The sequence below is a fragment of the Nycticebus coucang genome, chromosome 17 (assembly GCF_027406575.1).
Source record: "Nycticebus coucang isolate mNycCou1 chromosome 17, mNycCou1.pri, whole genome shotgun sequence".
In the NCBI taxonomy this organism is placed as follows: domain Eukaryota; kingdom Metazoa; phylum Chordata; class Mammalia; order Primates; family Lorisidae; genus Nycticebus; species Nycticebus coucang.
The window spans coordinates 71,770,957-71,797,309 of record NC_069796.1 but is presented as its reverse complement, the minus strand read 5'-3'; the positions used below and the strand labels follow the sequence as shown (position 1 = coordinate 71,797,309).

Sequence of the window (26,353 nt, the reverse complement as noted above, 5' to 3'; positions counted from 1 at the left end):
GTTGCAGAGACATTTTAACTCATCTGCTGCTCTCTCTCCTGTGATATCTGGAGTTGGCCCCTGATAACCTCAGGCCACCATTGGTATGAGGAGGGGGTGTTAAACTGCCTCCCCTCTCTCCATTAAGGCTTCTGTCACTCTCTCATACAAGGTCCAGCCAATTGTTTTCTGTAAAGGGTCGACACCACGTGGGTTTGCAGGCCACTCAGGCTCTGTCATCATTGTGCTGTGCTAAGAGGTAGTGTGGAAACTGTCAAGACATCAACAGATGGGTGTGGCTGTCCTCTAACAACAGTTTGGAATTGGAATTTCAAACAATTGTCACGTGTCAGGAACTATTTCTCTTTGGATTTTTCTTCTACCTTTAAAAAAAACGTAAAAGCTATTCTTAGCTTATAAGCCATAGGAAAACAGGCAGCAGGCCAGATCTGGCCCCCTGGCCGTAGTTTGAAAACTCCTGCTCTAGCTGTCTGGACTGTCCTCTTGGGAGCTATTCCTGAGTAAAGACAGGTTGTAGGGAGGAGAGAGCCAGCAGGCATCACTGCGGGAACATAACCCGGCCCCCTTCCCCCCAGATGTGGGGTGGGGGAAGAAAGGGGAGGCAGAAGAAAGGGGAGGGGAGGTTAAACTATATGAATTGAAAGTAAGGTTGTTGATTGGCAAGAGCTTCTGAGCGGGGAGCTCTGGGGGCAATGGAGATACGAGGGTGGGGGAGAGTCTCTATTGAAATCACACTGGGCATGCAAGAAATCAAGAGGAACGCCCCTGATGAGTGGAAGCTATTGTAAAAACTGTCTTGTGCGCAACCCTCCCTTAAAAATCTTCTGAATTATCCCTCAGACTCTGCAGGGAACTGAAGATAAAAGCGGCTGCAGGGGAGCGGACCTGGAGAGTCATTGAGAGATTGCAAAAACAATTCACTGCCAACAGACTGTCCCAGCAGGGTCCCAGTGCTATGGTTGAGGTCCTGATTGGTACGCTGCCCCTCGGATGCCCAATTAGATGGGACTGGGGGAAACCTAATGCAGACTCAGACTTTGTCTCTGCTTAACCACCCAAATGAACAGCATGGGAAACTGGGTCTGATCTTATTTGTCAGCCCTGGGCAAGCTTCTAACCCTGTCTCTTACTCCAAGTGGCCCATCTGTGGCTGTTTTTTTTTTTTTCGGAGGTGGGGGAGGGAGGCTGGGATAGAGGGAAGGATCCCAAACTAGATGGTTGGAAACAGAGGTATCTTCCAGGGGGCAATTAGTAGTTTGGCTGGAAATGCCCCTGAGAGTTTCCATTCAGGAAAGTGAATTAGCCAGCTTGACCTAATTAAACAACAAAAGCAAAACCTGGAGGTAAAATGATGCTTATGTAGACTACTGTCATCCCAACTGTCTGCGAGACGTGGAAAGCCACGCAGCACCAGCTCCCAACTCCTCCAGCAGAGGAATAATCAGGAATAGTCAACCCAAATCACAATAATGATAAAAACCAAACAAAAACAGAAACCAAAAAGCTTCAAAACTATTTCTTCTTAACAAAGAAAAAATGTTCTTGGTCAAGAGGCTTGTATAGAGAGGTGGCTACGTGAGAATGAAATGGGACCAGCAAGGACACATTTCGTGATGGTGCTGGGGACAGAGAGGGTCTGGAGTCCAACAAGAAAGCCTGGGCCAGCAAGAAGATGCACAAACCTCCTCCAGTGGCACCTGGCTACCCAGGAATCCTGGGAGCAGGGGTCCAGTGATCAAGCCAGTTGGGAGAGGATTTGAAAAGAGCAGAGCTTCAGACCACAGTGATTTGCGGTTGCTTGCAACCTCCAGGCACTGACAATTTCCCATGCGTGTGCATATCTCCCACCCCCAGATCGGTCGTTTGTATGGGTTTTCTTATCTGCTACCGTCCTTTCCTCCCAATCTGGAATCCTGGAAAGAAGGGAAAGCTCTTTCCAATGAAGGATCTCATCCTTCCCTTTCCCTATCCCCTGGGAGATTTGGAGAGGCAGCAGGAATGTTGGAGAGCACCGTGTCCCTGAAGGAACAGCCAGTTGCAATGCGCGACCGTCACTATAGATCTACGATTTATGAAAATAAAGCAATATGTGCCTGTTTCGGTGCCTGCCGTTTGCCTACCAATGGTGCAGTGTTCACCATTCCAGCCCTCTCGGCATTCACATTTGCCATCTTTACAGGTCCCGTGCTCAATGCAGCGGGGGTGGCACACACGCTGGTCACACGCTGCGCCTGTCCAGCCCTCTTCACAGCGGCAGGCTCCCCCGATGCAGACGCCGTGAGTGCCACAGTCTACTGAACACACTTCTGGAAAAAAAACAATGATTACAGCTCAACACCACAGCGGCGAAACCCTCTATGGAGGCCAGACCACACATAGGTGGCTCAGGCCCCAGGGGCAGGCCCCTGAGGCCTGGAAGCTCTGTCACCTGGAGGCTTGTCTCTCACTGGCTGAGTGTTAATTAATTATTCTTTTTTTTTTTTTTTCTAGAGCAGTGGTTCTCAAAGTGTGGCCCTGGCCCCAGCAGCATCAGCATGAGCATTGCCTGGGATCTTGTTAGAAATGCAAAGTCTTACGCCTTGGTTGGATAGAGTGAATTAAAAACTCTTGAGAGTAGGGCTCTGAAATCGAAATTTCCTTACAACAGGTGCTCCTCCAGGCAGTTTTGAGACTCACTAGAGTGTGAGAACCACTCTTCTAGAGATTGAGACTATTGCAGGGGGAGGCCTGGCAGCAGCTCCAGTTTGGCGAAGCTAACAGGGGGGTACCCACCTGAGGAGACCTATCTTCTCTAGTGCACCTGACTCCCCAGCCAGCTCCGATTCCTCCCTCACGGGACAGTCTGAACTGACCAATCCCGAGAGGCCAGTTGGGGGCCCTCTGCTCCCTTCCCCTGATGACCCAGATTGGCACCCTGGCGGTAATAATGACCGCTGATGTTGTGCTGCATTTACACGGCCTCTTTCTCAAAGGAGCTCAAAGTCTTTTGTGCCTGGGGAGGAGACAGACAGACAGATACGCACTCTCTGGCGTTCCAGACCTCTCAGTCGAGGACAAGCACGAGCCAGACATTCATCCTCGCATCAGCCTATCGAGGGAGGCACAGGTCGCCATGCCAGGAGAAGGGAAGCCAGATTGGGGGAGGGGGGTCAGTGCCTCACTCAAGGTCACACAGCACATCCCTAGCACAGTTGGGCTTTGGCTCTAGGACCGCTGCTTCTTCCCACCCTCTGCGAAGCTTTGCCAGGACTACCGGCATCAGAGTCAAAGCCAGAGTCGGGTGGGCTGAGAAGACATCCCAAAATAGCCCGTTTTAACTGACTTTTTTTTTTCTTTTTGGAATGAAATATTCATTTCTTTCTCATTGTAGGCAAAGCTTCACATACATTCCCTTTCCCAATTGCCATGGCAATCTGACAGCTGTCTCACTATCCAGAGGAAGGGGGCGGAATGATGATGGCTTGCTTGGAGAGGCACTTGTCAGTGTGAACAGAACCTTTCTCGGAAAGGTTGGGGCTGGCTTGAACTGTTGAACTGTTCCATTTTTAAGGTCACTCGGGAGGTAAGACACATACTCTTAATTTTAGGAAAATAAAGTGTACAGGACAACTTCACTATTTTCCCATCACTGGAGTATTGCAGAGCTTGAGAACATGGTCACACAGCACCCCGAGGGAGCCTCTTTTCTGCTTTATGGATGTTCCATTCATTTTGTCTGGGACTGGATTGTTCTGTTTTGTTTTCTGGCACCTTTGGGGAGTGTACCTAAGAAATCCTATAATGCAAATGGAACCATCCCTCCTGGGCCCCTCACCCATGTGCCGTGATGGAACCAACAAAGTCTGAAACCAACGTAGTGTTTGTTTTGTTCCCTCAAAGGTCCCAGACTACTACAGAGGAGAAGAGAGTGAGAAAGGCACAATGTGACTGGCTGAAGTCCCCGGCCCCAGGCTTAGTGTTGAGTACAGGTTCCCATCCCCTGAGAATGGGACAGAACACAGGATGCACCGTGCTGGGACGGGAAGGAGGAAACCTCCTGGCTTACCAACAGAGCAGTCGGGACCCATCCAGTTGGGATCGCAGCTGCAGAGGCCTGTGTCGGGGAGGTAAGTGCCATGCCCACTGCACTGGTCCGGGCACTGGACCCTCGCCAGCTCACAGTTTAGACCACCCCAGCCAGGGCTGCAAAGGCATTCTCCATTCACACAGACCCCGTGGCTGGAGCAGGTTGGATCCAAGCAATCAACTGAAAAAAACAAAGAGCGAAAGAATCCATCACCCATGGGGACAGGCCGTGAGACACAAGCTTACCACTGAGCAGCGCTAGTGGGTCACCAGCTCCTGTAGTCTTGCAAGCAAATGGAGCGGCCCAAGTAACACTTACGAGTTCTCTTAAACCACACGGACCTCATCGACATCAAGACACCAAACCTCAAACTTGAAGAAGATACAAGAGAAAAAAAAGGAGGATTTCTGAAGCAGAATTTAGGGGAAATCAGACATGGAGGTGTTGTCATTCCTCTTTTAGAATCTTGTACTTATAAACATGAGCACCTTGACGGAATCACTGCTGGGATCGTAATGTGAGTACCTGTCATGTCTCTACATGTGCCAATAAACCCAGTTACCCCGCACGAGAAGAGAGAAAAGGCTCATTCTAACTTCACTAATGCTTGACTTCCAAAGGTAACAAAAGATTACAAAGAAAATCAAGGAAACTTTTAAGTGAGTCATGTTCCTAATTAACTTTCTCTTAGGCTAAGTCTAAAATTAGTTTTTATTCTCTGAGTGTGCACCTACTGATGGAGTTAGTGAATGTACAGGATGGAAAAGGTGGAGCTAGGTGTGGAAATGGTCAAAGGGGAGTAAGAGGACACTGGATGGGGACCTTTGGACACGGCACTGACCTTCCACCAGAAAGTCAATCAGATGAGTTAACGATTAGGGTGCAGGCATTGTGGCTCTGGCTTGTTCATGGTTTAGTCATCTTAAAAATCAGAGTGGTCATCTATCCAATAGGTGATCTGAAGATTATTACTCAGGAATCAACTCAAGGTGAGGAGAGAAGTCAGTTGCAAAGGCCAGTCTTGAAGACAAGAGTTTTTGTTTTTTTTATTGTTGGGAATTCATTGTACCGTGAAGGACGGTACAATAAGCCAGGTTACGCTGATAAGACAAGACTTTTTGTATAGGAATATGATCTCAAACCTTGCCCCTCCACTCAACTAAGGGCTAGATAAACAGGATGTTCTCAGGAAATGATGTGGTGGAATTCACAGGATAGGTTCTGTGCAGGGTGGGGTTTGAGTGAGGAACACGCTTTGGCAGAGGGCTCAGATATTGCTTTGTGGACCAGAGCGATGTGACATCTTATCACCCTCTTTGATTAAGATGTACATTTCCCTCTTTTTTTTTTTTTTAGAGACACAGTCTCAATTTATCGCTCTCGGTAGAGGGCTGTGGTGTCTCAGTTCACAGCAACCTCCAACTCCTGGGCTTAGGCGATTCTCTTGCCTCAGCCTCCCAAGTAGCTGGGACTGCAAGCGCCCGTCACAATGCCCAGCTATCTTTCATTGCAGTTTGGCCAGGGCCGGGTTTGAACCCACCACCCTTGTTATATGGGGCTGGTGCCCTATCCACTGAGCCACAGGCGCTTCCCTGTGGCTTCCCTCATTTTAACTGCTTTGAAATAAGGCTTGATGGCTTAGATCAGCGGTTCTTAACCTGTGGGTCGCAACCCACAGGAACTGTATTAAAGGGTCGCCGCATTAGGAAGTTTGAGAACCATTGGCCGAGATGAAAGCCTTGCTTCTTCCAACACCTGGAGACAAGGCTAGTTTGAGACCACTTGAAATTCTTTTCTTGAGGAGTTTTGGGACACACTGACCATGTAATTCAATCCCTTGTGCATATGCGGGTCATTTTATATAGTAGGTGCTGAATACACAATCGCTGTGAGAGTGAAGGACAGACTTTGCTGGAAGCATTTGTTGTTAGTGGGACACACTTCCAGTGGGAAGGACTGATAGGAAAAAGAAGAGGTCCTAACATTTCTTGTTTCTGGAAAAACATTCACATTTTGGGACCCTGAAATGATGAACCAATGCATTCAGAACCGGTCATGATCATGTTCTCAAAGAACATTTTTGTTTTCACTCCTTGTCTAATGCTAAGATTGAAATATGCAAGACTTTTGGCCTCTAAACAATTCACCATTACACCAAAAAGGTAACCTCTAGGAGTCTCACTTTTTTCTGGGGTCTCTATTACAGTCTCCATGTTGGGTGTTTTGTTTTCTTTATTATGGAGCACAAAATAATAGTGTGTTTTAATACTGATAATATTATGGGTCTAAGTATGACTTTTCTTTAGATTATCCATGTCACAGCTAGCTATTCCTAGGGGGCATCAGACTTGAGGAGTATGTACTTAATAGAAATCACAATATTCCACAAAGCTTCCAAAGAGCAGTCCTCCCGGGAGTTAAAAATAATAATTTTCAGTGTTACGAGATATTTCTCAGAATCTCATTTGGATATTCTTAGGAAGATATTATTTATGGAAATCAGTTCAAAACTGAGCTATGAGAAAAAAATGTGATTTTTTTCATGTAATCAAGAGGACACTCCCAGAAAGGTGAATTTTAGTGACTTATTATTAGTTGGAGATGTTTATGATGATGTTACATGATCTGGTTACGAATACGTTGGAGTTGAATTCATTGTCTTGGGAAATATAATTCCTGATGATAAGCAACCCTTCTGATAGCTTCAAATTTGCTCTAGCTAGGATGGTGGAGCATATCGGGATATAAATTCAAGTTGAAAAGTTCAAATACATGGAGGACGTTTGCTAAGGGGCTGTGTCATGCTCAGCACAGGCCAGGGGATATAATAAGTGCTGAATAGATGATTGCTGTGAGAGTGAAGGACAGACTTTGCCGTAAGCATCTATCGTTGTTAGTAAGACACACTTCCAATGTGAAGGACTGATAGGAGAAAGACTGATAGAAGCAAGAAAACATTTCTTGCTTCTGGAAAAAAAAATTTGTATTTCTGGACCTGCAATTTATGAACTAATACATTCAGAACCAGTCACGATCACATTCTTCTAATAAAAGAAATCCTGAAATTCTAGCTTTTAACTCTGTCCCCAGTTTTAATATAGCAAAATCAAAATAGACACAAACGTATCTCCAGTGTTATTGCTTCAAAAATTGCTCTCAACCTATAATTAGCTATTTAAAATGTTTGCTGAGGTGCCAACAGCTAGGAGCTTACAAAAAATATTAATATATCATAATCTTTTTCTTAGAAGGATGAAATCATAAAGAGTAATATACTAAAAAAATGAAAACGGCATTTTTCTTCCACATAAATTAGCTCTCTCTTCTCTATCCTGAATTACGGTATAAGAAAGGAGAAAAATCCGCTGAGATTTATTAGCCCAGTACTAGAATGCCATCAAAAGAACCATTTATTGTATCTAAAAATATAAGCTAACCCTTTCTCTGGCCAGGGAGACCAGTAAATATGCCCTGTGTGCTCTATAATTACAGCAGCTGATGGAATGACTACATTCAAACTTGAAGAGGGGCAGCTTAGTTTCACTATGAATTTTAAATTTGGTTCCAGTTTCATAAGATGGTCTTGTGGCCACGTGGCCATGTCCTTAGCATCATTAGCAGGCAGGAGGGACTCTGGCATTTTACAAAGCCTTAAAAATAGAAACAGTGTTATACTTAAAAGGGGGACGGTGGCCTTTACCAGCTAAGTACCATGTGTCCCGAAACACCAGCTCCCTGGCAGCTGAAATCATTAGAAATCATTTAGTCTCGGGCCCTCAGTAGGTTTAACAAAAAAGGGTTGTGAATGCAATTTCTATCCCTAAGGATAAAAAAGGAGGTCAAGGAGTTTTACAAACAATACGTACTATAACCCTCTAAAGGACCATGAATTACATTTATGAAGTTAAATGTCACTGAGAAATGACTCAACCGTGACAGTGATATGAAAACATGTCTGTCAATGTGGCTCTCATGACCCTCCCTCACCATTGCATGAAACCTCCTGGATACATACTTTCGTTTTCTCAAGCAAATTTGTTAATAGTACAACGACGTTTATGCAGCATAAAAAAAGAAGGAAGATGACTATTGATTTCATTGTCATGGCCATTTCAGGTAAATGGTTTGAATGTTATGATTACGATGAATATCAGGAATGAAAAAGCTAAAAAGAAGAAAAAAGTGCTGATCTGGACTTTCTGATTCCATTTCCTATTTTGAAAACAGAATATGAATCACCTTGGTTCATTCTTTTTGGGTAGCAGAAATCAATAGGGGAGATCTCATTCCCTCATAATGGTCCATGTGGCTTGCTTATTTTGGTGGATGCCTAATTCACTCTGAACATTTAAATAAGACTGGGTGGAACAGTGAAAAAGTTCAGAAATCACTGGAAATTCTACTCATACAGATGAGCACAATCTTTACCAGAGAGAAAAAGAATTCAGAGCCTGGCAATGTCGCCGCCTGGGCACTCTCCTCTCTCTCTGAGCGATGTATGCAAAAGGTTGTTTTAACCTTTCTTGTCATTTTATGGGTCTCTCTCATGTTTTCAGCGAATGCAGCTCTGCTTCCTGCAATCCATTTATCTTTAAGAACTTTAACCTTTCAAGCAGGGTTATTAAATCAGTATTTCCTCCATCCAAACTCCCGATTTGGTTTTATGATGCAGACATAGGGAGGCTACCTTTTATAATAGAGGAACAAAACAGAGAGAGAATTGAGTAAGTGAAGATCTGGGGGTCAGACTTCTGGGTCCCATTAAGGGCATTACCGCTGATAGACTGAAAAATCTTAGAAGAATAATGTCATGAAAACGGACTCTTTGTAGACATAGTTCTAAACACTAGGAAATGGGAGATTTCACGAGGAAGCCGGGTGGGTTTATCTAAGAATAAGGCCCTGTCAGTCCTTTGTGGCGAGAGCTGTAGTGATAGCTTTTTGGGCACAGAACTCTGGAGATGTGTAGCAGACCCACCAGATCTGAGCACCAGGCTGGTCTCTCCTCACCAGCCTGGCCATGAGGACCCCAGAGAGGACACAGATCAACATGTTGTCCAAGGGAAGTTTCTCTGTAGGGATGCCTGCATGGTCATCTCCAGCTGTCTCACACAGAGCAGGCAGGGGCTTTACTTTTCCCCTTAGCTTGTTGGGCAAATCAACACTTTTATTTCTCCTGGGAATGTGGGAGAGAATAGGGCTGTCTGAGTTGCATGGGGACACAGACCTTGAGAAGAGGCGCTCTGCTGGGAAGGTAATGATGGCACCAAGTCAAAGGTTGGGCCGCAGGCACAGGGCTGGGAGGGCCTTACCTTCCTTCCCATCATGCTTGATGCTTTATATGGTGAGAAGCAATCACAGGGCAACCAGAGACTGTACTCTGGAAGCGCAAATATAGAGGGGAAGGCTGACAAAACTTGGCTGAATTCTCTTGCCTTAGGGGTGCGTGAAGTTAGCTCCAATGCGTTACTCCATGATTCCCCTGAACTCCCCGGAGGGTCAGGACTAGTTAGAGCTGCTTTGGACCCTCCAGAGAGGGGCCTTTTCCTGGAGGGTCAGGACTAGTTAGAGCTGCTTTGGGACCCCATGAAGTTAGCTCCAATGCGTTATTACCACGATTCCCCTGAACTCCCTGAGGGTCAGGACTAGTTAGAGCTGCTTTGGACCCTCCAGAGAGGAGCCTTTTCCTGGAGGGTCAGGACTAGTTAGAGCTGCTTTGGACCCTCCAGAGAGGGCCTCTTCCAGCATTTCCTCCATAGCTTCCCCTCCCCTGACCCTGGGCCTGATGTCTGACTATCTTCCGTCACATTGGATTGAGCGTTGACATCCCTGATTTTTGCCCGTGTGTGCTAGAGGCCCTTAAATATCTGCTATAGCGACCTGTTCAGGATTCATCAAATCCCACCTACTCCCCTCTAATTCTGTGTGATTGTAGGGAACCAGGCTAATGTGCCCTATGTGGCATGTCCAAATGGCATAGACATCTACAGTCTTTCAAATCGGGCTGCTTTCCCTTGATGCTATTTTGTGGAAATATTTACAGAGAGACATTTATGGGTCTCCGTTAACAACTATAACAAAAGGACAGCTTTGAGGAAGGCAGGGGGCTTAGGGAGCCTTGTTTTTGTTCTCTGGCTAGATTTAGTAATCCCCAATCTGGAGGATTTTAAATAAAGCAAGAGCAAAAAGGGAGGAAGACAGGGAGGGCAGAAAGAAAAAGAGGAGAAGAAGGAAGGGGTTAGAGGAGGAGCAGCAGGAAAGGGGAAACAGAAAGACCAACAAGGGCAGATAGGGAAATTTTAAAGAGGAAAAGTGAAGCAAGAGAAAGGGACCTAATTTCTATAAAGCAGAGAGAAACGACACATTCTTTCCGGAACAATTTTCATAGGCCTTTCCCATTCTCCAACTGAAGTTCATTAAAGCCAAAGGGTTTGAAGTTTTCTGTACAAACTGTTGAGGTTTCCTTTGCAAAAAATGTTGAAACTTCTGTTTCAATGGAGGGAGGTTGGGGGCTGGTTAGCAAAGCTCGGGCCCGCAGGCACCTGTGCTTACCGTCCTCACAGTGCTCGCCTTTGTAGCCTGCAGAACACACACAGTTCCCCTCGATGCAGGAGCCGTGGCCGCCGCAGGAAGGATCGATGCACTGATTCATGGGCACGTCGCACTCGGCGCCTTTCCAGCCGCTGTAGCACTGGCATGTCCCTTTAGAGTACTGTCCATTCCCGCTGCACAGGACAGGGCAGGCAGCTGCACAGACCAGAGACACAGCACCAGGTCATGAGGGGCCGACAGGGGGTATTCTAAGCAGATAGAGCTACCTGGCCTCCTGGCTTGGCTTACACTGTTCTAGGCTGTGGACCTTGGCCATGGAGGGGCAGAGCTGTCTCTTGATAAACAAGAACAAAAATGCTACCAATAAAGCACTTCTTACCAATGAAATGCTTGCTATGTGCTGGTACAGTACAGAAAGCTTTGCATGCAATTTTTGACTTAATTTTCATAATCACCTTATGAGGTGGAGGCTGTGAGCATGAACCCAATTTAGGGGTGAGGCTCAGACTGGGGAAATGACTTGGCTGCAGCCACACAGCTCACAAGCTGGGCAGCCCAGGTGGAGACCTCTGTGGCCTAACTCTAAGGCGGTGGGGGGGAGAGAGGGGGAAAGCTGAACTAAGTGACATGGACTTCTTTGTTGTTGGTTTTGGCAGTGGTGGTGGCATCAGGGATGAGGTTCCATTTTGCTGATTATTTTACCCTCAAATTAGTTGACTCCTATTTCTGATAAGTTTCTATTAAAAAGGACGATGAATAGGACTCAGTTCAGCCACTGAATCTCTCTTATTTTCTTATCTATACCAGGAGGAAACCTAGTAGTCCTCCTTTAGCTGCAGTTTTGCTTCTTTCTTTCTTTTTCTTTTTTGTGAGACAAAGTCTCACTCTGTGCCCTGGGTAGAGTGCCATGTTCTCATCACAGCTCAGAGCAACCTCAAACTCTTAGGCTCAAGAGATCCTCCTGCCTCAGCCTCCCGAGTAGCTGGGACTACAGGCACCTGCCATGATGCCCTGCTAGTTTTCTATTTTTAGTAGAGATAGGTCTCTCTCTTGATCAGGCTGGTCTCAAACTCCTGAGCTCAAGCAGTCCACCTGCCTCAGTCTCCCAGGGAGCTAGGATGACAGGCGTGAGCCACGACACCCGTCCCGCAGTTTTGCTTGCTGTGGTTTAGGTTACCTGTGGTCAATTGCGCTGAACATCGGTGAGGACAGCAAGGTTAGGTATTTTGAGAGTAAGAGTTAGCACATTCACACAACTTTTATCACAGCATATTGTTATAACTGTTCTACTTTGTTATTAGTTATTAATCTCTTACTGTGCCTAATTTATAAATTAAACTTTATCATAAAGATGTACGTGTACAAAACACATAGCACATATAGTGGTCAGTATTAACTGAGGTTTTAGGCACCCACTGGGGGTCTTGCAATGTTATCTCCTGCAGAGAAGGGAGGACCACTGTAAATGTGCCTATTGCAAGACGTAGCATGTGGTGTATCATAAGGTATAAAGATCAAATGTTCCTGACCTATTAAAAAAAGTAGGAGTCAGGCAAGCTGAAGATACGAAATCTCTTGCAGTGCACACCTCAGGTGGGACCCTCTTACATCTGTTAGTGGGAAGAAAGTAAGAAAATAAATGGGGATTGGCTGGAGATGACCCATAGATCTCATCAGTTTGGCCTCAATGGTGCCAGTTTTCCCCTTTTAGAGTTCATTTTAGAGAATGAACTTCAGTGGCCTCCTGTAGGCTTGGTATTTTTCACTTCTGCCTCAGTTTGTAAGGAACCTAACTTTGTAAACCTGCCTTCTAACCTGGGCCTAAAATGGGAGTGCTGCTCCAGCTGTAAAAATGGCATTCGGAGACATTCAGAAATGACCAACACGTATGTTTCGGTGACTCCCAGGGTTCCCATGATATGGAATGCTTGGGTTCCAAAAACTCTACATGTGTGTACACACACACACAACCCGGTCAGTCTCCCCGTGCCATGCAGTGATTACAAGCTGCTCCACCCTCGCCTTATTAATCTTTTCTTGTTGTCGTGATTCTATTTAGTTTTATAGTTTTAATTAGCTTTCCTCTGTGTCTAATTTCCCAAAGATAAAGTAAGCTATTCGAAGACAGGAACTATGTTTATTATCGTTGATTGCTTCCCAGTGCTGTGTTTGTCAATATTGGCTCGATTAGGCAAATAGATCCTGTGTTTGTGATACTCAGATTCCCACATGGTGGGATTACGGACAAGCACTGAATGGCCGCTTATGACAGATATGCAAAGGACAGTTCCTGGAGTGGACCTTGTGTTGCATACACAATGCTTTTTCCTGGGGAAGCTCATGTTTTACCTTAATTGCAAACTGTCCTGAAATAGAAATATCTTAATAGTTGACATATGATCAGGGGATACTTTTTAATGTTTTATGATAGGACAATTGTGAAAACTACTGGGGGCAGTGGTTTCAGTAAAGTGCTTTTCTGAATGTATCTACCAGAGGAGAAGAATGAATTCGAAAGCAGGAACATGAAGGCTACATAAGAAGTTCAGGTGAACTCTCTGTAAACATAGTGAGTATGCTTTCCGTTTCCAGGAGACTTTAGTAGAAGGATCTTTACAGAATTGCTACACATACTGATTGGGTAAGAGAAAGGAGAGGAAAGAGTTCTGAACCCAGGTCTCAAGATTCACGTTAGGGCATGGGCAAATATGATCTAGCAGGAAAAACTGTAGACTTTCTTAAAGTTTCGAGAGGTACTTAATACAAAGTTTGCTCTATGTCAGTTTCCTATGAGAAGCACGCTAAACTCTAGTTCAGGGATGGAAACTGTGTGCACATGAACTACAGTCCTGTTCTTCCTTCCTACACCTCTGTGGATATCATTAACTGATCACGGCATCTTGTCCCCTGAGCCCAGACAGAGCCTCAAAACTTTTAATGCAGTGCTCAGCCTGAGATTGGCTAGCAGCAGAGTTGGCATTCGAGAGAAAGCCTACTTGTCATTTCTGATCAGGGTAACATTGAAGTTATCTCCTGGTGGGAAGATAACATCATTTTTTACCCCTCTTTCCACCCCTGTACACCGAAATAAGAAAAAAGTGAGAAATGTGGCCACATGTGGTTAGATGAGCTTCCAAGAGCTGTTTCTGACCTGAGGGTTATAACTGGATGAACTGTCATGGATGGCAGGGAAATTATATCAAATCACCAACACTGGTGTCCTGTTGTGCCCTCTTCCCTCCCAAAAGGCAGAAGAGGTTAGAAAGTAAGGAGTAGGTAATTGTTGCCTTTATTAATTAATAAGGTATAGTTAGGATATTCTTCTTTCTTTATTGTGACACTATTTCTCTTCTGTATAAACTCCAAGTGGAAAAAAAAAATGGGATTGTCTAGAAGGTAAGAATGGGTTTTATTTAAAACCAGTTGCCTGGGAAATCAAATTTAAAATGTGGCCTACTTAAATTGCTCAGGGGAAAAAAAGAAAAACAGGTCAGAGAGTTCTCCACATTCTAAGTGCAGCCTTCCTTCAGGGTGTTTGCATGTTCACTGAGAGTGTGGTCAAAAATGCAAAACACTGTGATGTTTGCTGGTTGGCAAGGAGCTCAGAGCTTCTGCCACCCAAAAGAGTAGAAGGTGGGCCAGTTGGAAGAGTGAAACTCTAGGAATCTTTTTGCCATCTGGGCAAAGAGAGTGCAAACAAATGCCAAATGTGCGCCCTCTAGTGGTGGTTGGGACGTCCTGCCTGGAGAGCGCCTTCCTTCTGGGGTAACTGATTTCATTCTCAGATGTAACTCAACCCAGAGAGTTGCAACTATCCAAGTCTCAGCCTGGTCCTTATTCAACAGGCTAGATGCGAAGTGGGGAACCTCCCATATTAATAGCTTTTCTTATATTTTTACCATCATGCAATCTGTATTATTATTATTTTTTTTCTTTTTCTTTTTTTTTTGCAGTTTCTGGCTGGGGCTGGGTTCGAACCCACCACCTCTGGCATATGGGGCTGGCACCCTACTCCTTTGAGCCTGCCCTCTGTATTATTTTTTAATGATAGGTTATAGAAAACTGAACCTGACTGCACACACCCATGCCAAGAAGTAGAACAGAAAATAAGTGGAAAAAGCAGAGTTTTTGTGTCAGAGAGATCCGGGTTCAAGGCCCAGCCTGTACCTTACCAGCCGTGGGATTTTGGCAAGATTACTGAACCTCTCAGAGACTCAAATACCTCTTCAAAAAATTGTCTCTCAGCATTGATGGCAGGATTAAGAAAGATAACAGGTACGACCCACAGAAGTAGCTTACACGTAGGCAATTACCAGATGCTCCCTCGTGAAATTTCAAACCAAATCTCCAATCTGACTTCAAGGGTTAATAAAATAAAAAATGCAGCGAGTCTCAAACACACACACACACACACACACACACACATCCCTCCACCATAGATGTGTCAGGTAATACTAATGGAAAGAGTTCATCATTTTCTTTCCCCGCTCTTCCCTGGTGTGGGTGGAAGTTGGTTCTGATGGGTCAGGAATCACACGGGGAGTATTTTATGTCCCTGTGTGTTTCTCTTCTTAAGGCTTACAGGAGCAGAACATTGTGCATTCAAGCTTCTATTTAAAATTAATTAAAATGTTTGTACAAATTGACTATTCCTGCTTTACTAAATCTAGTAAATGGAAGCTCTAAGGCTCCTGCAGAAGAAAAATAAATTACTGCTGCCACTAACAACTGACAAGTTAACAGGCTGATGACAAAAAAAATGACACAATTTAGATTCACCTAAGTGTTATGAAGCTCATTTTAATGATCAAGCTGGAGCTCCCCTCCCTAAAGTTCTCTGCAAGGGATTAGACGAATTATCAGTGCTATTTACTTGGTGGAAAGTAACAGGACAAACTACCTGTCCACTTGGAGTTCCCAACAGAGAGAATAACTAGAAAAAAGCTAGAGGTTATTGGAAAGATTTGGTTATAAAGCAGAGAGAAAATTACTAGATGTGTAGAGGGAATTTCAAATCATGTATCTTTTAAAAATTATTTGAAATCCAATTTAAAATCTCTTTGGAAAAGAGATTTGAGAACACTTGAATGTAAGTACTGCAGGTAAATTGTCAAAATAGTGCTAATAATTGGTTGCCTTATATCCAGTTTGTCAATACACAGTGATGAATTACCTATATGTGTTAGTAGCTGGGTTAGGTGGCAGGGGAAAAATGACAGAGAAAGGGGGATGCTGTAATCCCCTGAAGCAATAGAAGTATGTAATACTTAGGTCATGGAAGCTAGGCAAAGTTCAGTGTCCCTCACACTAAAACTGGAACCCCATTCCTTTTGAGGTTGTGTATTATCTTTGTGCTAAGAAAAAGCAGTGTCAGGAAAGCTGAATTTCATTCCTGGCTAGATCGCCACGGTTGGCAATCCATTTGGTAGACAAGTTTGGTAACCACCCGCAACTGCACACGATAATCAAAAATTAATTCCAGGGCGGTGCCTGTGGCTCAAGGAGTAGGGTGCTGCCCCATATATCGGAGGTGGTGGGTTCAAAACCCGGCCCTGGCCAAAATAAATAAATAAATAAATAAATAAATAAATTCCATACCGATTTAAGATCTAAATCTAAAAATGAAAACTACAAAAGTATTAGAAAAAATATTGAGGACATTTTATTTGGGAGGGAGACATGAGACATAAATTCTAGAATCCATGAAGGAAAAGAAGAAAAGTTGGATTTTATTATGTAAGATTCAAATCTTCTAGGTGACAAAGGACATCCTAAACAAAATTCAGGGGCAAGCAACACTGGGAAGGAATATTTTTCACAAATGTTAAAATGCTAATAAAGTTTGATAACTGAAATACACAAAGAGCCTGTGCAAATCAATAAAAAGAGATGAATTAAAAGGACATATCGGAAATTATATAAATTTCCAGGTTGGGCGTGGTGGCTCACGCCTGTAGTCCCAGCACTGTGGGAGGCCAAGGTGGGTGGATTGCCTGAGCTCAGAGGTTTGAGACCAGTATGAACAGCAGTAAGCTAGAGTAAGACCCCGTCTCTACTAACAACATCAAAAACAGCCGGATGTTGTGGTGGGCGTCTGTAATCCCAGCTACTGGGGAGACAATGGGAAAGAGCATCGCCAGAGGAAGAAGAAAATGAACAACAAAATAAAAGAGTACTTCAAACGAAGAAGAATGAGCAAGCAAGCTAAAATTAAAAATAAAAGTAAAAAAATTTAAATTTCCAGTAAAAGTATGACAAGATACTCAGCTGCATTAATAATTAAATACATATAGAGAAGAACAATAAAGAGAACTTATCAAATCGGAAAAAACATTAAAAGGCTACTGGTACCTTTTAACACTGGTACCCAGTGTTTCTGTGACTAAGGGGATAGTCTCAGTCAAATCCAGTCAGTCGATAGAAACCCAAATCCAAACTAGCTTTTGGGGAAATAATTTGTCACTCTATGGGCAGCTGCCTGGCTCACTGAGCCCAACTGAGAAGGCTGTTGACCTTGGCACCTCAGTTTTCCCTATCCATTGAATGGGCAAAGCAGTAAGGTCTGGGCGTGCGTAGGGAGGAAGAGTGAGGGAGCTGGACAGCAGGGCGTGAAGGAGTGATTATGGAAGTACAAATGCAAAGATAACCAGCCATTCTGACTGCCGTGGTCACCTCTGACCTGAACAGGCCCCCACTTCCCTGCCCAGAATACTCAGACACTTTAGTTGGTCTCAGTGGGCACAAGATCCAGCAGGGATGCCCGGGAAAGAGAGGAAACCAGAGGCCACATCCTGACAGCCCGGGTCAGAGTCCCCGGCTCCAAGGGCCGGAGTTCACCGGCACTGACCTCGCATTCCTGTCTTGTCAAATGGCACATTAATAAGCAAGAAAGAGATTCAGGGAAGAATTTCCAGAAGGACAAAAAACTCATCAGGTGTGTCAAATCTCTGACATTCAGGAGCCATGTGGGAAAGAAGCACATGCTGACTTAAGCACGAAAGTAGGGATGCTTTAATTAATCCGGGGTGAATTTAATTGCTTTAGTTAAGTGGAAATCGGGTTAAAAATGATGCAGAGCATGCTGGGGTGTGTTAAAAACATGACATATGAGTTGGATGAATCGATAAATTAAAAGTGCACAGATGTTTTAATTAAACCCAGGGAAGTTAACGAAGATCGCAAGAGACTTTTAAGCCTATGATTAATTCAATTCATTTAAAATACCTGTAGAGATATGGGGAGGCCTCCATTTTGAGAGTTACGAAAGTTCTCAATCGCTAAGTACTTAAGCGGTTCTTAAAAAAGTCTAAGTTTTTTTTGTGTGTGACTGAACAGCATTAATTACATAATGCATATTTAAATTCTTTGGTGTACACAATAAGCTTTTTTTCCAGACAGAAGTAACTTTACACTTTTGCTGTGAAGCAAGCACTGAGATGAATTTGCGAGTTATCAGGGTCCCATTATGCACGGAAGCTTCCTGAAGGCATGGAGGGTCATTCTTGGTCACTGCTGTCTCCTGGGCAGGTAGAAGAGCCCTGGGCGCGGGGCAGGCTTATGAGTCAGGCAGCTTGAATGTCCTGCCTCCTTCCTTTGTTTTTACCAGGTGACCGTGGACACTTTACCTTGAGCCTCAGTTGCTTTATTTTCAAGTGGGATGAGAATTCTGGGGGACCTGCCCCCTAGTGGTCAGAGGAAGACATGAGCTCGTGCACGTGCAGGGCTCAGGACAGTGCCTGGCGCATTGTGAGAAATCAATAGATATGAGTTCATTATCACTATTTTCATTAGGAAAATAATTGTTCCAATTAGTCACATTGTAAGAGACAAGACAGGGCCAAGCACCCTCCGCCTGCCTCCCATCCCCGTGACCTGCTTTCAGCTGGGTTATTTTCCAGCACGGAAGGTTTTCCTAACCCTCTGATTTTCTAGGGTTAGGCTTTCTGCTTTCTAGGGCTGCTCTCCTACCTACCCCTCTAGTAGTTTAAAAGGAAAAAAAGTTTTTTTAATCTTAGAAAAAAAAAAAACCTAACTAGGAGGAGGGCTGACTGTGAAGTGATTTCCATTTGGTAATACAGTAAGCGTGAGGATATCACGAGAAGCCAAGCTTTGGAGGCTGCTTGCGGCCACCAAACAGTGTGCATTGCACCTTCTGAAGTGGGGAGGCGGGAGCTCCCCACTCGGCAAGCCAGGGAAAAGCAGAAGGTGAACAGTGATGTTACCGACTCTATCGCAGTTCTCTTTGGGCAGACTTACTGGAGTTCAAGGCCAATGTCATCTGATTCCTTGACTGTATGCAGGAGTCATCTGGGGGTCCTGTTAGGTTCTGATTCAGAAGGTCTGGCAAGGGGTCTGAGAGTTCAGTTACTTAGCAGACTCCAGGAGCTGATGCTAGTACCTTAACACCTGGGTGGAGCCTGGCAATCTGTGGGTGAGCAGATAATTCTCACAGGTGCTCAAACGTGGGATCAACAATCCAGGGGTAAAGAATATACTTCAACAACCAGATGTGACAAGTGCCTTAACTTCCCTGAGATTCAGTTTCTTTAGCTGCATCATGGGGACGGCAACCCTATACGATGTCAGGATGAAAGGAGAGAATTCGGGTTAAGCCCTTTGCATGGTGCCGGGTATATATTTGACTTCAATAGGTGGTAGCAATTCTCCTAATGCTATTTTCTAAAACGTGACTTTGCCAAGTGCCTCTGCTCACTTTCTTCAAAAGCATATACCAAGGACAGCTGCTTCAAGCCCCTTGTCCTAAAACTTTGTGGCCAAGGAAGTCCTGTGTGTTTCCTTGGGTAAGGAATGGGAGGAAGGGTAGGTGGAATTCACACACCAACCTGCAACAGGCTGTGGAACATTCCTGCGGGCAGTGGCATGGTCCCTGGCCCATCTGCAGTCACTGGGATTGTGGGGATGAGCTGGGTGGCTGAGGAGGGCAAGTGTCTCCTCGGAGGGGCCAAAGGAGGTAGGAAGGACAGCTGGGATCTGAGCACATTTCAGGAGACAGAGGAAGTTCCTGAGGCAGTGATGAGGACCCCTCTAACCTCAGGGAGGGGACTAAGATCTTTTTTTTTTTTTGCAGTTTTTGGCTGGGGCTGGGTTAGAACCCACCACCTCTGGCATATGGGGTCAGCACCCTACTCCGCTGAACCACAGGCACCGCCCAGGGACTAAGATCTTTTGTCATTGCTCTCTGGAGTATAGAGGGAGGAAGGAAAACAGATTGTGAGGCAGACAGCCCAGGCTGTTGGCAGTATGTAATGTTGGGGACTTTGACAGTGGTCACTGCCCTTGATTCAGGGCGTCCCTTTAGCCTGGAGGTCACGAATGCCAGAGTCAGGCAGATAAGACCCCAAAATCTGGCACTGCTATGTGACTTCAGCCAAGTAGCTTACTTTCTCTAAGATTCTGTTCCTCTCACTGTTAAACGGGAATAACAGTGATTTCAAAGGCTTGTTTTGAAGGTTAAGTCTAGCCAACATTTAATACATGCCAAGCACAGTTCTACAGAATTTGTACATATTTACTTTTTAGTTCTTATAGTAAAGCAGTAGGTATTACTGCTACTGGCCCAGTTTATAGATGGGAGGCTCAAAGAGTAATTTTAAGTAATTTTCTAATTTGTAAGCCTTGCCCTCTAAATCCAGGTCCCCAGACATGTGGTGGGTGTCGCTATGTCGTGGGCATGGAACTAGGTCTACAAAAGTACAGTGAAGACTGCAAGAAGCTTGTGTTCAGCAGAGGAAACAGATGTGGCCACTCAGCTAGGGAAGGGCATAGCATGTAGCTGGGGCCACTGCTGAGGCCCAGGTGACAGTGAGGTCACCTGGTCTGCGGGTACTTCAGGGAGGAGAAAACTTGTGAGCTTGCCTTCAGGATGAGCAACAGTTTCACAGAAAAGGCTGGAAGACAGCATGAGCAGAGAGTTCGAGGAATCAGGGCCTCATGCTTTTTGAAGAATGTGGCACCTGACCTCGTGCACCAGCATCCGCTGGGAGCTTGCCAAAAGGCACTTCCCAGCCACACACCAGTCCTCCGGGTCAGAATCAGCTGGCATGGGGGAAGAACCCGGGGATATGCATTTTTAACAGTCTCCCTGGACACAGGTCTTTAAGCACAGCTTGATGACCACTGAAGGTATCTGAGGAGAGCAGTAGCGTGCTTAATACCAATACTGTTTGGTATTAATCCCAGCAATACTACTTCCTCGCTTTTTTTTAAGACAGCATCTCATTCTGTTCTTCTGGGTAGAGTGCTGTGGTATCATAGCTCACAGCAACCTCGAACTCTTGGGCTCAAAGGATCCTCTTGCCTTATCCTCCCCAGTAGCTGGGACTACAGGCACCCGCCACAACGCCCGACCAGTTTTTAAGAGGCAGAGTCTCGCTCTAGCTCAGGCTGGGTCTGGAACTGCTGAGCTGAGGTGATCCAGCGCCTCGGCCTCCCAGAGTGTTGGGATTACAGGCATGAGCCACGGTTCCCGGCCTGAGCCGAGTGATGGAGAGCCAGTGGCTTAGCCTTGCTGAGCTACCCTCACTCTCTCCATCTATAAAGGGGATGACGATCATCTATCGCAGGACTGCTGACAGCTGGATGAGATCATGATGCAGTTGCCCACTGCAGGGTTTGCAGGTGGAAAGAACTCAGGTGTTGTCAGCTCTGACGATGATGGGGATGATAATTTCATTTCAGTGCTAGCACGTGGCCATGAGGGACGGGGTAGTGGGTACATTTGCCACTTAGCAGGAGAAAAATGGCAGGATTCTCGTTTTCCTTTTTCAAGGCTCCCAGAAGCTGAGTAGGAGCTGAAACCAACCCCCAGAGAGAAGACTTTATGTTCCCGTGGTGTGGCATTCCTGGGCCTCCATTAACAGCTGTTTGGCAGCAGGAGTTGTCATTTCCAATAGCTATTAAATACACACCACCTAACAACCAAGACTCTCTCTGCTGCAGGTGGGGGCCTCGAGCTCAGCCCAAGTGAGCCAACGCCAACCCAGAAAAACCAGAAGCCTTGGCTCTCTTTGGAAACGCAAGGCTGCTTTACAAACAACACTGGGAAAGCATCTGAAGTTAAGGCCTTCAAAGAAAAGTGAATAAAAGGAAAAGGAATAATAATTACAAAAACCTCTAGCTCACAACAAATAGCATTAACGTAATGAGAAAGCCGTGTGAGGGAATAGTAATAACAAAATACTGTAGAATAAACGATAACTTGAATAATCAACGCTATTATTGCTGGACAGGAGAGGCGCCTGATGGAAAATGGTACAAATTACCGGGAAAGAAATGCCATTTTTCCTCAAGCTGTGGATGGGAACAGATTGCTTATAATGTTCCCGAATTAATGAAATTCTATCCTGAAACACACTCTTCAGTGTGGTTTTTTTGCTAGAATCTTTTGCTGTGGAATTTTCTCCACCTTCCCTGATACTAACTGGCTATTTCCAAAGATCCTCATTATTGTGAGTTTTTAAAAAAACTTTGTTTTCCTGAAGTTGACATCCTCACTTCAGGCCCAGGGGACCGGGTGGGACCCCGTGATAAGGTGGCCCCAGCCACAGGTTCCCTGCTTGCCTTCCCTTGGCTGTGACCTAGTGTCATTCAAATGTAGCAGTGAGTTTCCCTCCTGTCTTTTGTTCCATCCTGAGTGGTACTCATCCCTGGGTCCTCACTTTTCTCGGCTTCCCAACTGCCTGCTCGAGCCTGATCCCCGGGAGCTGCTCCCACGTGGCCCTCTGCGTGGTGTGCCTCCCCCTCCAGACCTGGGAGTGTAGTAAGTCCCTTAATCGCATATGCCCCTTTCCCAGTGGATTTGAAGACCCCACTGGGGGACTTTCCCTCTCCCATTCACAACACGCACACTTCATTGCATCATGAGCTCCTGGGTGTCCAAATGTTTTTCTTTTCTGCCACACATTGGAAGAATCGGAGTTGTCTTGGGCTACACAGTAAATACACAAAAACTAATGAAAGCTGATGAGCAAAAGAAAAGGTCCCTGAATCCTTCTCACAACATCAACACCACAGATAAGTAACAGTCCTGAAACGATCTGCCTGCGGTCCGTGGGCTGCAGCTTGGACCTCCGGGCAGCATTCAAAGTCTGCATTGCAGCATCCTGGACTGAAACTTGCAGTATCTGTTTGCTTTAAATGAACGTGGATCAGACTGGAAGCCCTTGGAAGGTGGGCCCCAGGGCTCCCTGGCTCATCCCTGTATTCTGGCTCTTGGCGCAGTACCTGACTCCTAGTAGGCACATCATGGTAAGCATTTGCTGAATGCACGAAGTTCTTGCTGCTCAACTGCCTTTGAACCGTTTTAGAACCATTGTATGTTCTTTTCATGTGGGGGTTATTTTGTCTTCAGAGCCTCCCAGGGGCCCCGGCACGGTGAGGGCTGTGGAATAAATGCTGGGCAAATGCATGTTGACGGGTCCCTCTGTTCACTGAGAGGATGTCTTCAGATGCCTGATGCAGAGTGGCAGCTTTATAAGAAGGCAAGGAGCTGCTGTTTGCACTGCACATCTGAGGGCATGTGAGGCGCAGCGTGAGGTCAAAGGAGTAAATCCGTATTTCTGTCACTTGGACACATACCCGGTTGCTTGGATGTGATGGGAGACTCACTTGCTAACGTGGCAAATTCTCCCCCTGGCCGGAGGCCCTGAGACTGCCTGCTGCCTGCAGTCACAGAAACTGGCAGAACTCAAGGCATCCTGGGCACAGCTGTCAGCGAAGGAACAAAGGGGAGTGTGAATTTGTGATGAGTGGGGACCTTCTGCTCTGGGCCTCTTAAAGGTTTTATCAAGAAAGAAGGGAAATGGTTGTGGGCCTCAGCTGGGGGATGTGCTGCCCTGCGCTGGGCAGCAGGGCCCAGCTGTCTGTCCTCTCAGCGTGTGCTAGCCCATCACTCCTCCTGTCTGCTCCACCTTGTTCCCTGCTAACACCCAGGAGCTTCTTGGGCTCCAAAGTAGTTTGTGAGCAGCAACTTGTCATAGCCACTGAGAAACTGTGGGATAGAACCTTCTAGCCTGTCTTAGGTGTAGGGAGAACAAAGGTGCGTGCACACACGTAAAACCACATTTTAATTTTCTTCCTTATTCAAAATTGCAGGTGTGTCCTTGTATGATGCACTGAGGAGGGCTGAAAATCTGGCTAAAGATGTATAACCTCAATCTAATCATGAGAAAATGTTGGACAAACCCCAATGGAGAGATGTGCCACAAAATACCAGATCAACTCTCTTCAAAAGTGTCAGACTCACGAATGACAAGAAAAGACTGAGGATCTGTCACCAGCTGGACAGGCTGGAGGGGCAAGGAGATGGGGTAACTAAGTTGCAGTGTGGGATCCTAGACCCCAATGAAAGGGCAAAATTAGCAAAAAGTCTGAATATTGGCCAATGGCACTGTGTGGGTGTTAATTTCTTGGTTTTGGCAATTGAACTATGAACATTCACAATGTTGACACAGGGGAAGCTGTGTCCATTCTGTATGGAAACTCAATGCCGTATTTTTGCAACTTGTCTGCAAGTCTAAAATGAGCCCAGGCTGGCTGGAATGGCTCACACCCGTAATTCTGGCACTCTGGGAGGCCAAGGTGGGCTGGGGGTGGGGAATTGCTTCAGAACAGAAGTTTGAGACTGGTGTAAACAGGAGAGAGATCCTGTCTCTGAAAAGAATGGAATAATTAGCCTGGCGTGGTGGTGGCTGCCTGTAGTCCCAGCTACTCGGGAGGCTAAGGCAGGAGGATGGCTTGAGCCCAGGAGTTTGAGGTTGCAGTGAGCTGTGATGATGTCCCTGCACTCTAGCCCAAGTGAAAGAGTGAGACACTGTCCCAACTCCAATTTTTTTTAAATGAGCTTAATATAAAAAGTTGAAAAATTGTAGGGGGAGGATTGGTTAAAATAAGATTTCCCTCATATTGTTGATAGAAAGATGAATAAAACCGTATGGGTTCTTTGCACAGTGCCTGGGACATATTTAGTACTTAATAGCAATTAGTTGTTATTTTAAAACAATGAGAAGTACAGCCTTAACATATCAGAAGAAAATCAGGTGCCGAGCATGAGATTTCCTCTCTCGAAGCTGGTACAGTTCATCTGTTCACTTCTTTTTATTGCTCACTTCTTTCCACAGGTGTAGTTAGGGAATTCTGTTACTATCAGGAGCCAATACTGTGGATATGAGGAGTTCAAGACTTGAGTCTTTCTGGAGGTCAGGCTGGCTGTGTGTGCTCACATCTGTTTTTGGGATTCTTGAGGTGACAGATGTGTGTCAGAGCTGGCTTGGGTTGCATGCCCATCATGGTGAGAATATGATTATCAGGCCGGGGTACAAGGCGGCACTAACATTTCCTGTTTATAATTGATTCCAGTTTTCTCTTTTTTGATGTCTGGTTTTGACATTGTTCCTTCTAAATTAAATTTATCTAAGTAACCATAACGTGGCAACTTAAATCATATCGTTGACATGAAGATGAATACAACAGTATGGGTTAAGTTCTTTGCCCAGCGCCTGGGACACATTTAGTACTTTATAACTATTAATAATAATATTTATGGCCCATGAATTTGGCAAAATTAATGAAAGTGAAACACACAGGATTAAAGATCAGGATACAGGGTTTGAGAATATGGGGAAAATCAGCTTTGTTCACAACCGAGTAGCTTCCACTGTGGCCATTTAAAAAATATCAGGGAGAAACATCTTTAGGGCAAAGACGTAGAAGCTTATTCCTAAGATTCTTAAGCCAACTTTTCCCAGAATAAATGGGGAAACAATGGAAAGCAATTTTATTCTTTAAATACTTCAATTCTGTTCACTGTATGCATCACCAGCTAAATTAAAACGTACAAGTTCAAAGCCTGATTTAGGAACAGCAACTGAGTACAGAGGAGTAACTCCTCTTAACAGCCACTCGATATTTGTTTCGCAAGGATCAATTATATACCATGGCTAATGCACACTTGGAGTGTGCGCCCGGCCACAGCACAGGTGGTGAATGCAAAACACACACCGAGAGTCCTTTTAAGCAGCTAAATGCACACCCCATTACAGATCCATAATGCAGAATGGACGCTCATCTGCAAATGGATTTAGAGCGAAGAGTTCTTAAATGGCCAGGGTACTTAGGTTTAAAGGCCAGTAACTGGATGTGCAGTCAGAGCACACATGGTTTTTAGGATTAATAATACATCGATGTGTGTCAGTGTTAATATACATTTACAGCTCACTGGCCATGCGGCTGAGTGTTCAGCCCATTTGCAGCCACATATAAAAGGACTACTCTGTCCTTCCTCTCATTAATGTCTTCACTCCCAGGAAAATTAGATTACCCAAGGAAAGCCATTCAAATGATGGTGAGGTTTTGCTTCCAAGCCTTCGCTAGGAAAAGCACTTGGCAGGGTGACGCATGTGCTGTTCCCCTGCTCCAGCAGAGCCTGTGCAAGGTGTCGGGAGAAGCTCCAGTCTCTGTTTTCACTCTGCTGAGTCCCCGTGCCAGCAGCAGACTATGCTAAGCCTGACACAGAGAATTGTTTGGTGGCTTCTTGCTTTCTTTTCAAGTGTACCTGACGTTTCCCTGTGCTTTGTCACAGAGGAGATGTCCAGGAGTGGTGTCATTTAGGTATTAGTCTCAAGCAGGTACCACCAAATCCAGAACTTCAAGTACAAAAAAGCCCGGTTCACATATTGGTTAGCATTGGTAAGGATGGGAATCTCACATCATAGAAAT

General features: G+C 45.3%; 1 protein-coding gene across 12 annotated transcripts in view; it reads right to left on the bottom strand.

Moving 5' to 3' along the window:
* The window catches only part of TENM2 (teneurin transmembrane protein 2), a 1,234,499-nt gene that overhangs the window by 137,644 nt on the left and 1,070,502 nt on the right, over positions 1-26,353 (bottom strand). For 10 of the 12 annotated variants that reach the window (XM_053567520.1, XM_053567522.1, XM_053567523.1 and 7 more), the window contains 3 exons: positions 10,619-10,813; positions 4,046-4,246; positions 2,094-2,306 (listed from right to left, as the gene is read on the bottom strand). In XM_053567520.1, the coding sequence (XP_053423495.1) occupies positions 2,094-2,306; positions 4,046-4,246; positions 10,619-10,813 (609 nt within the window). The remainder of the gene's footprint in view (positions 1-2,093; positions 2,307-4,045; positions 4,247-10,618; positions 10,814-26,353) is intronic. The other 2 variants (XM_053567521.1, XM_053567524.1) reach the window with 1 other exon arrangement.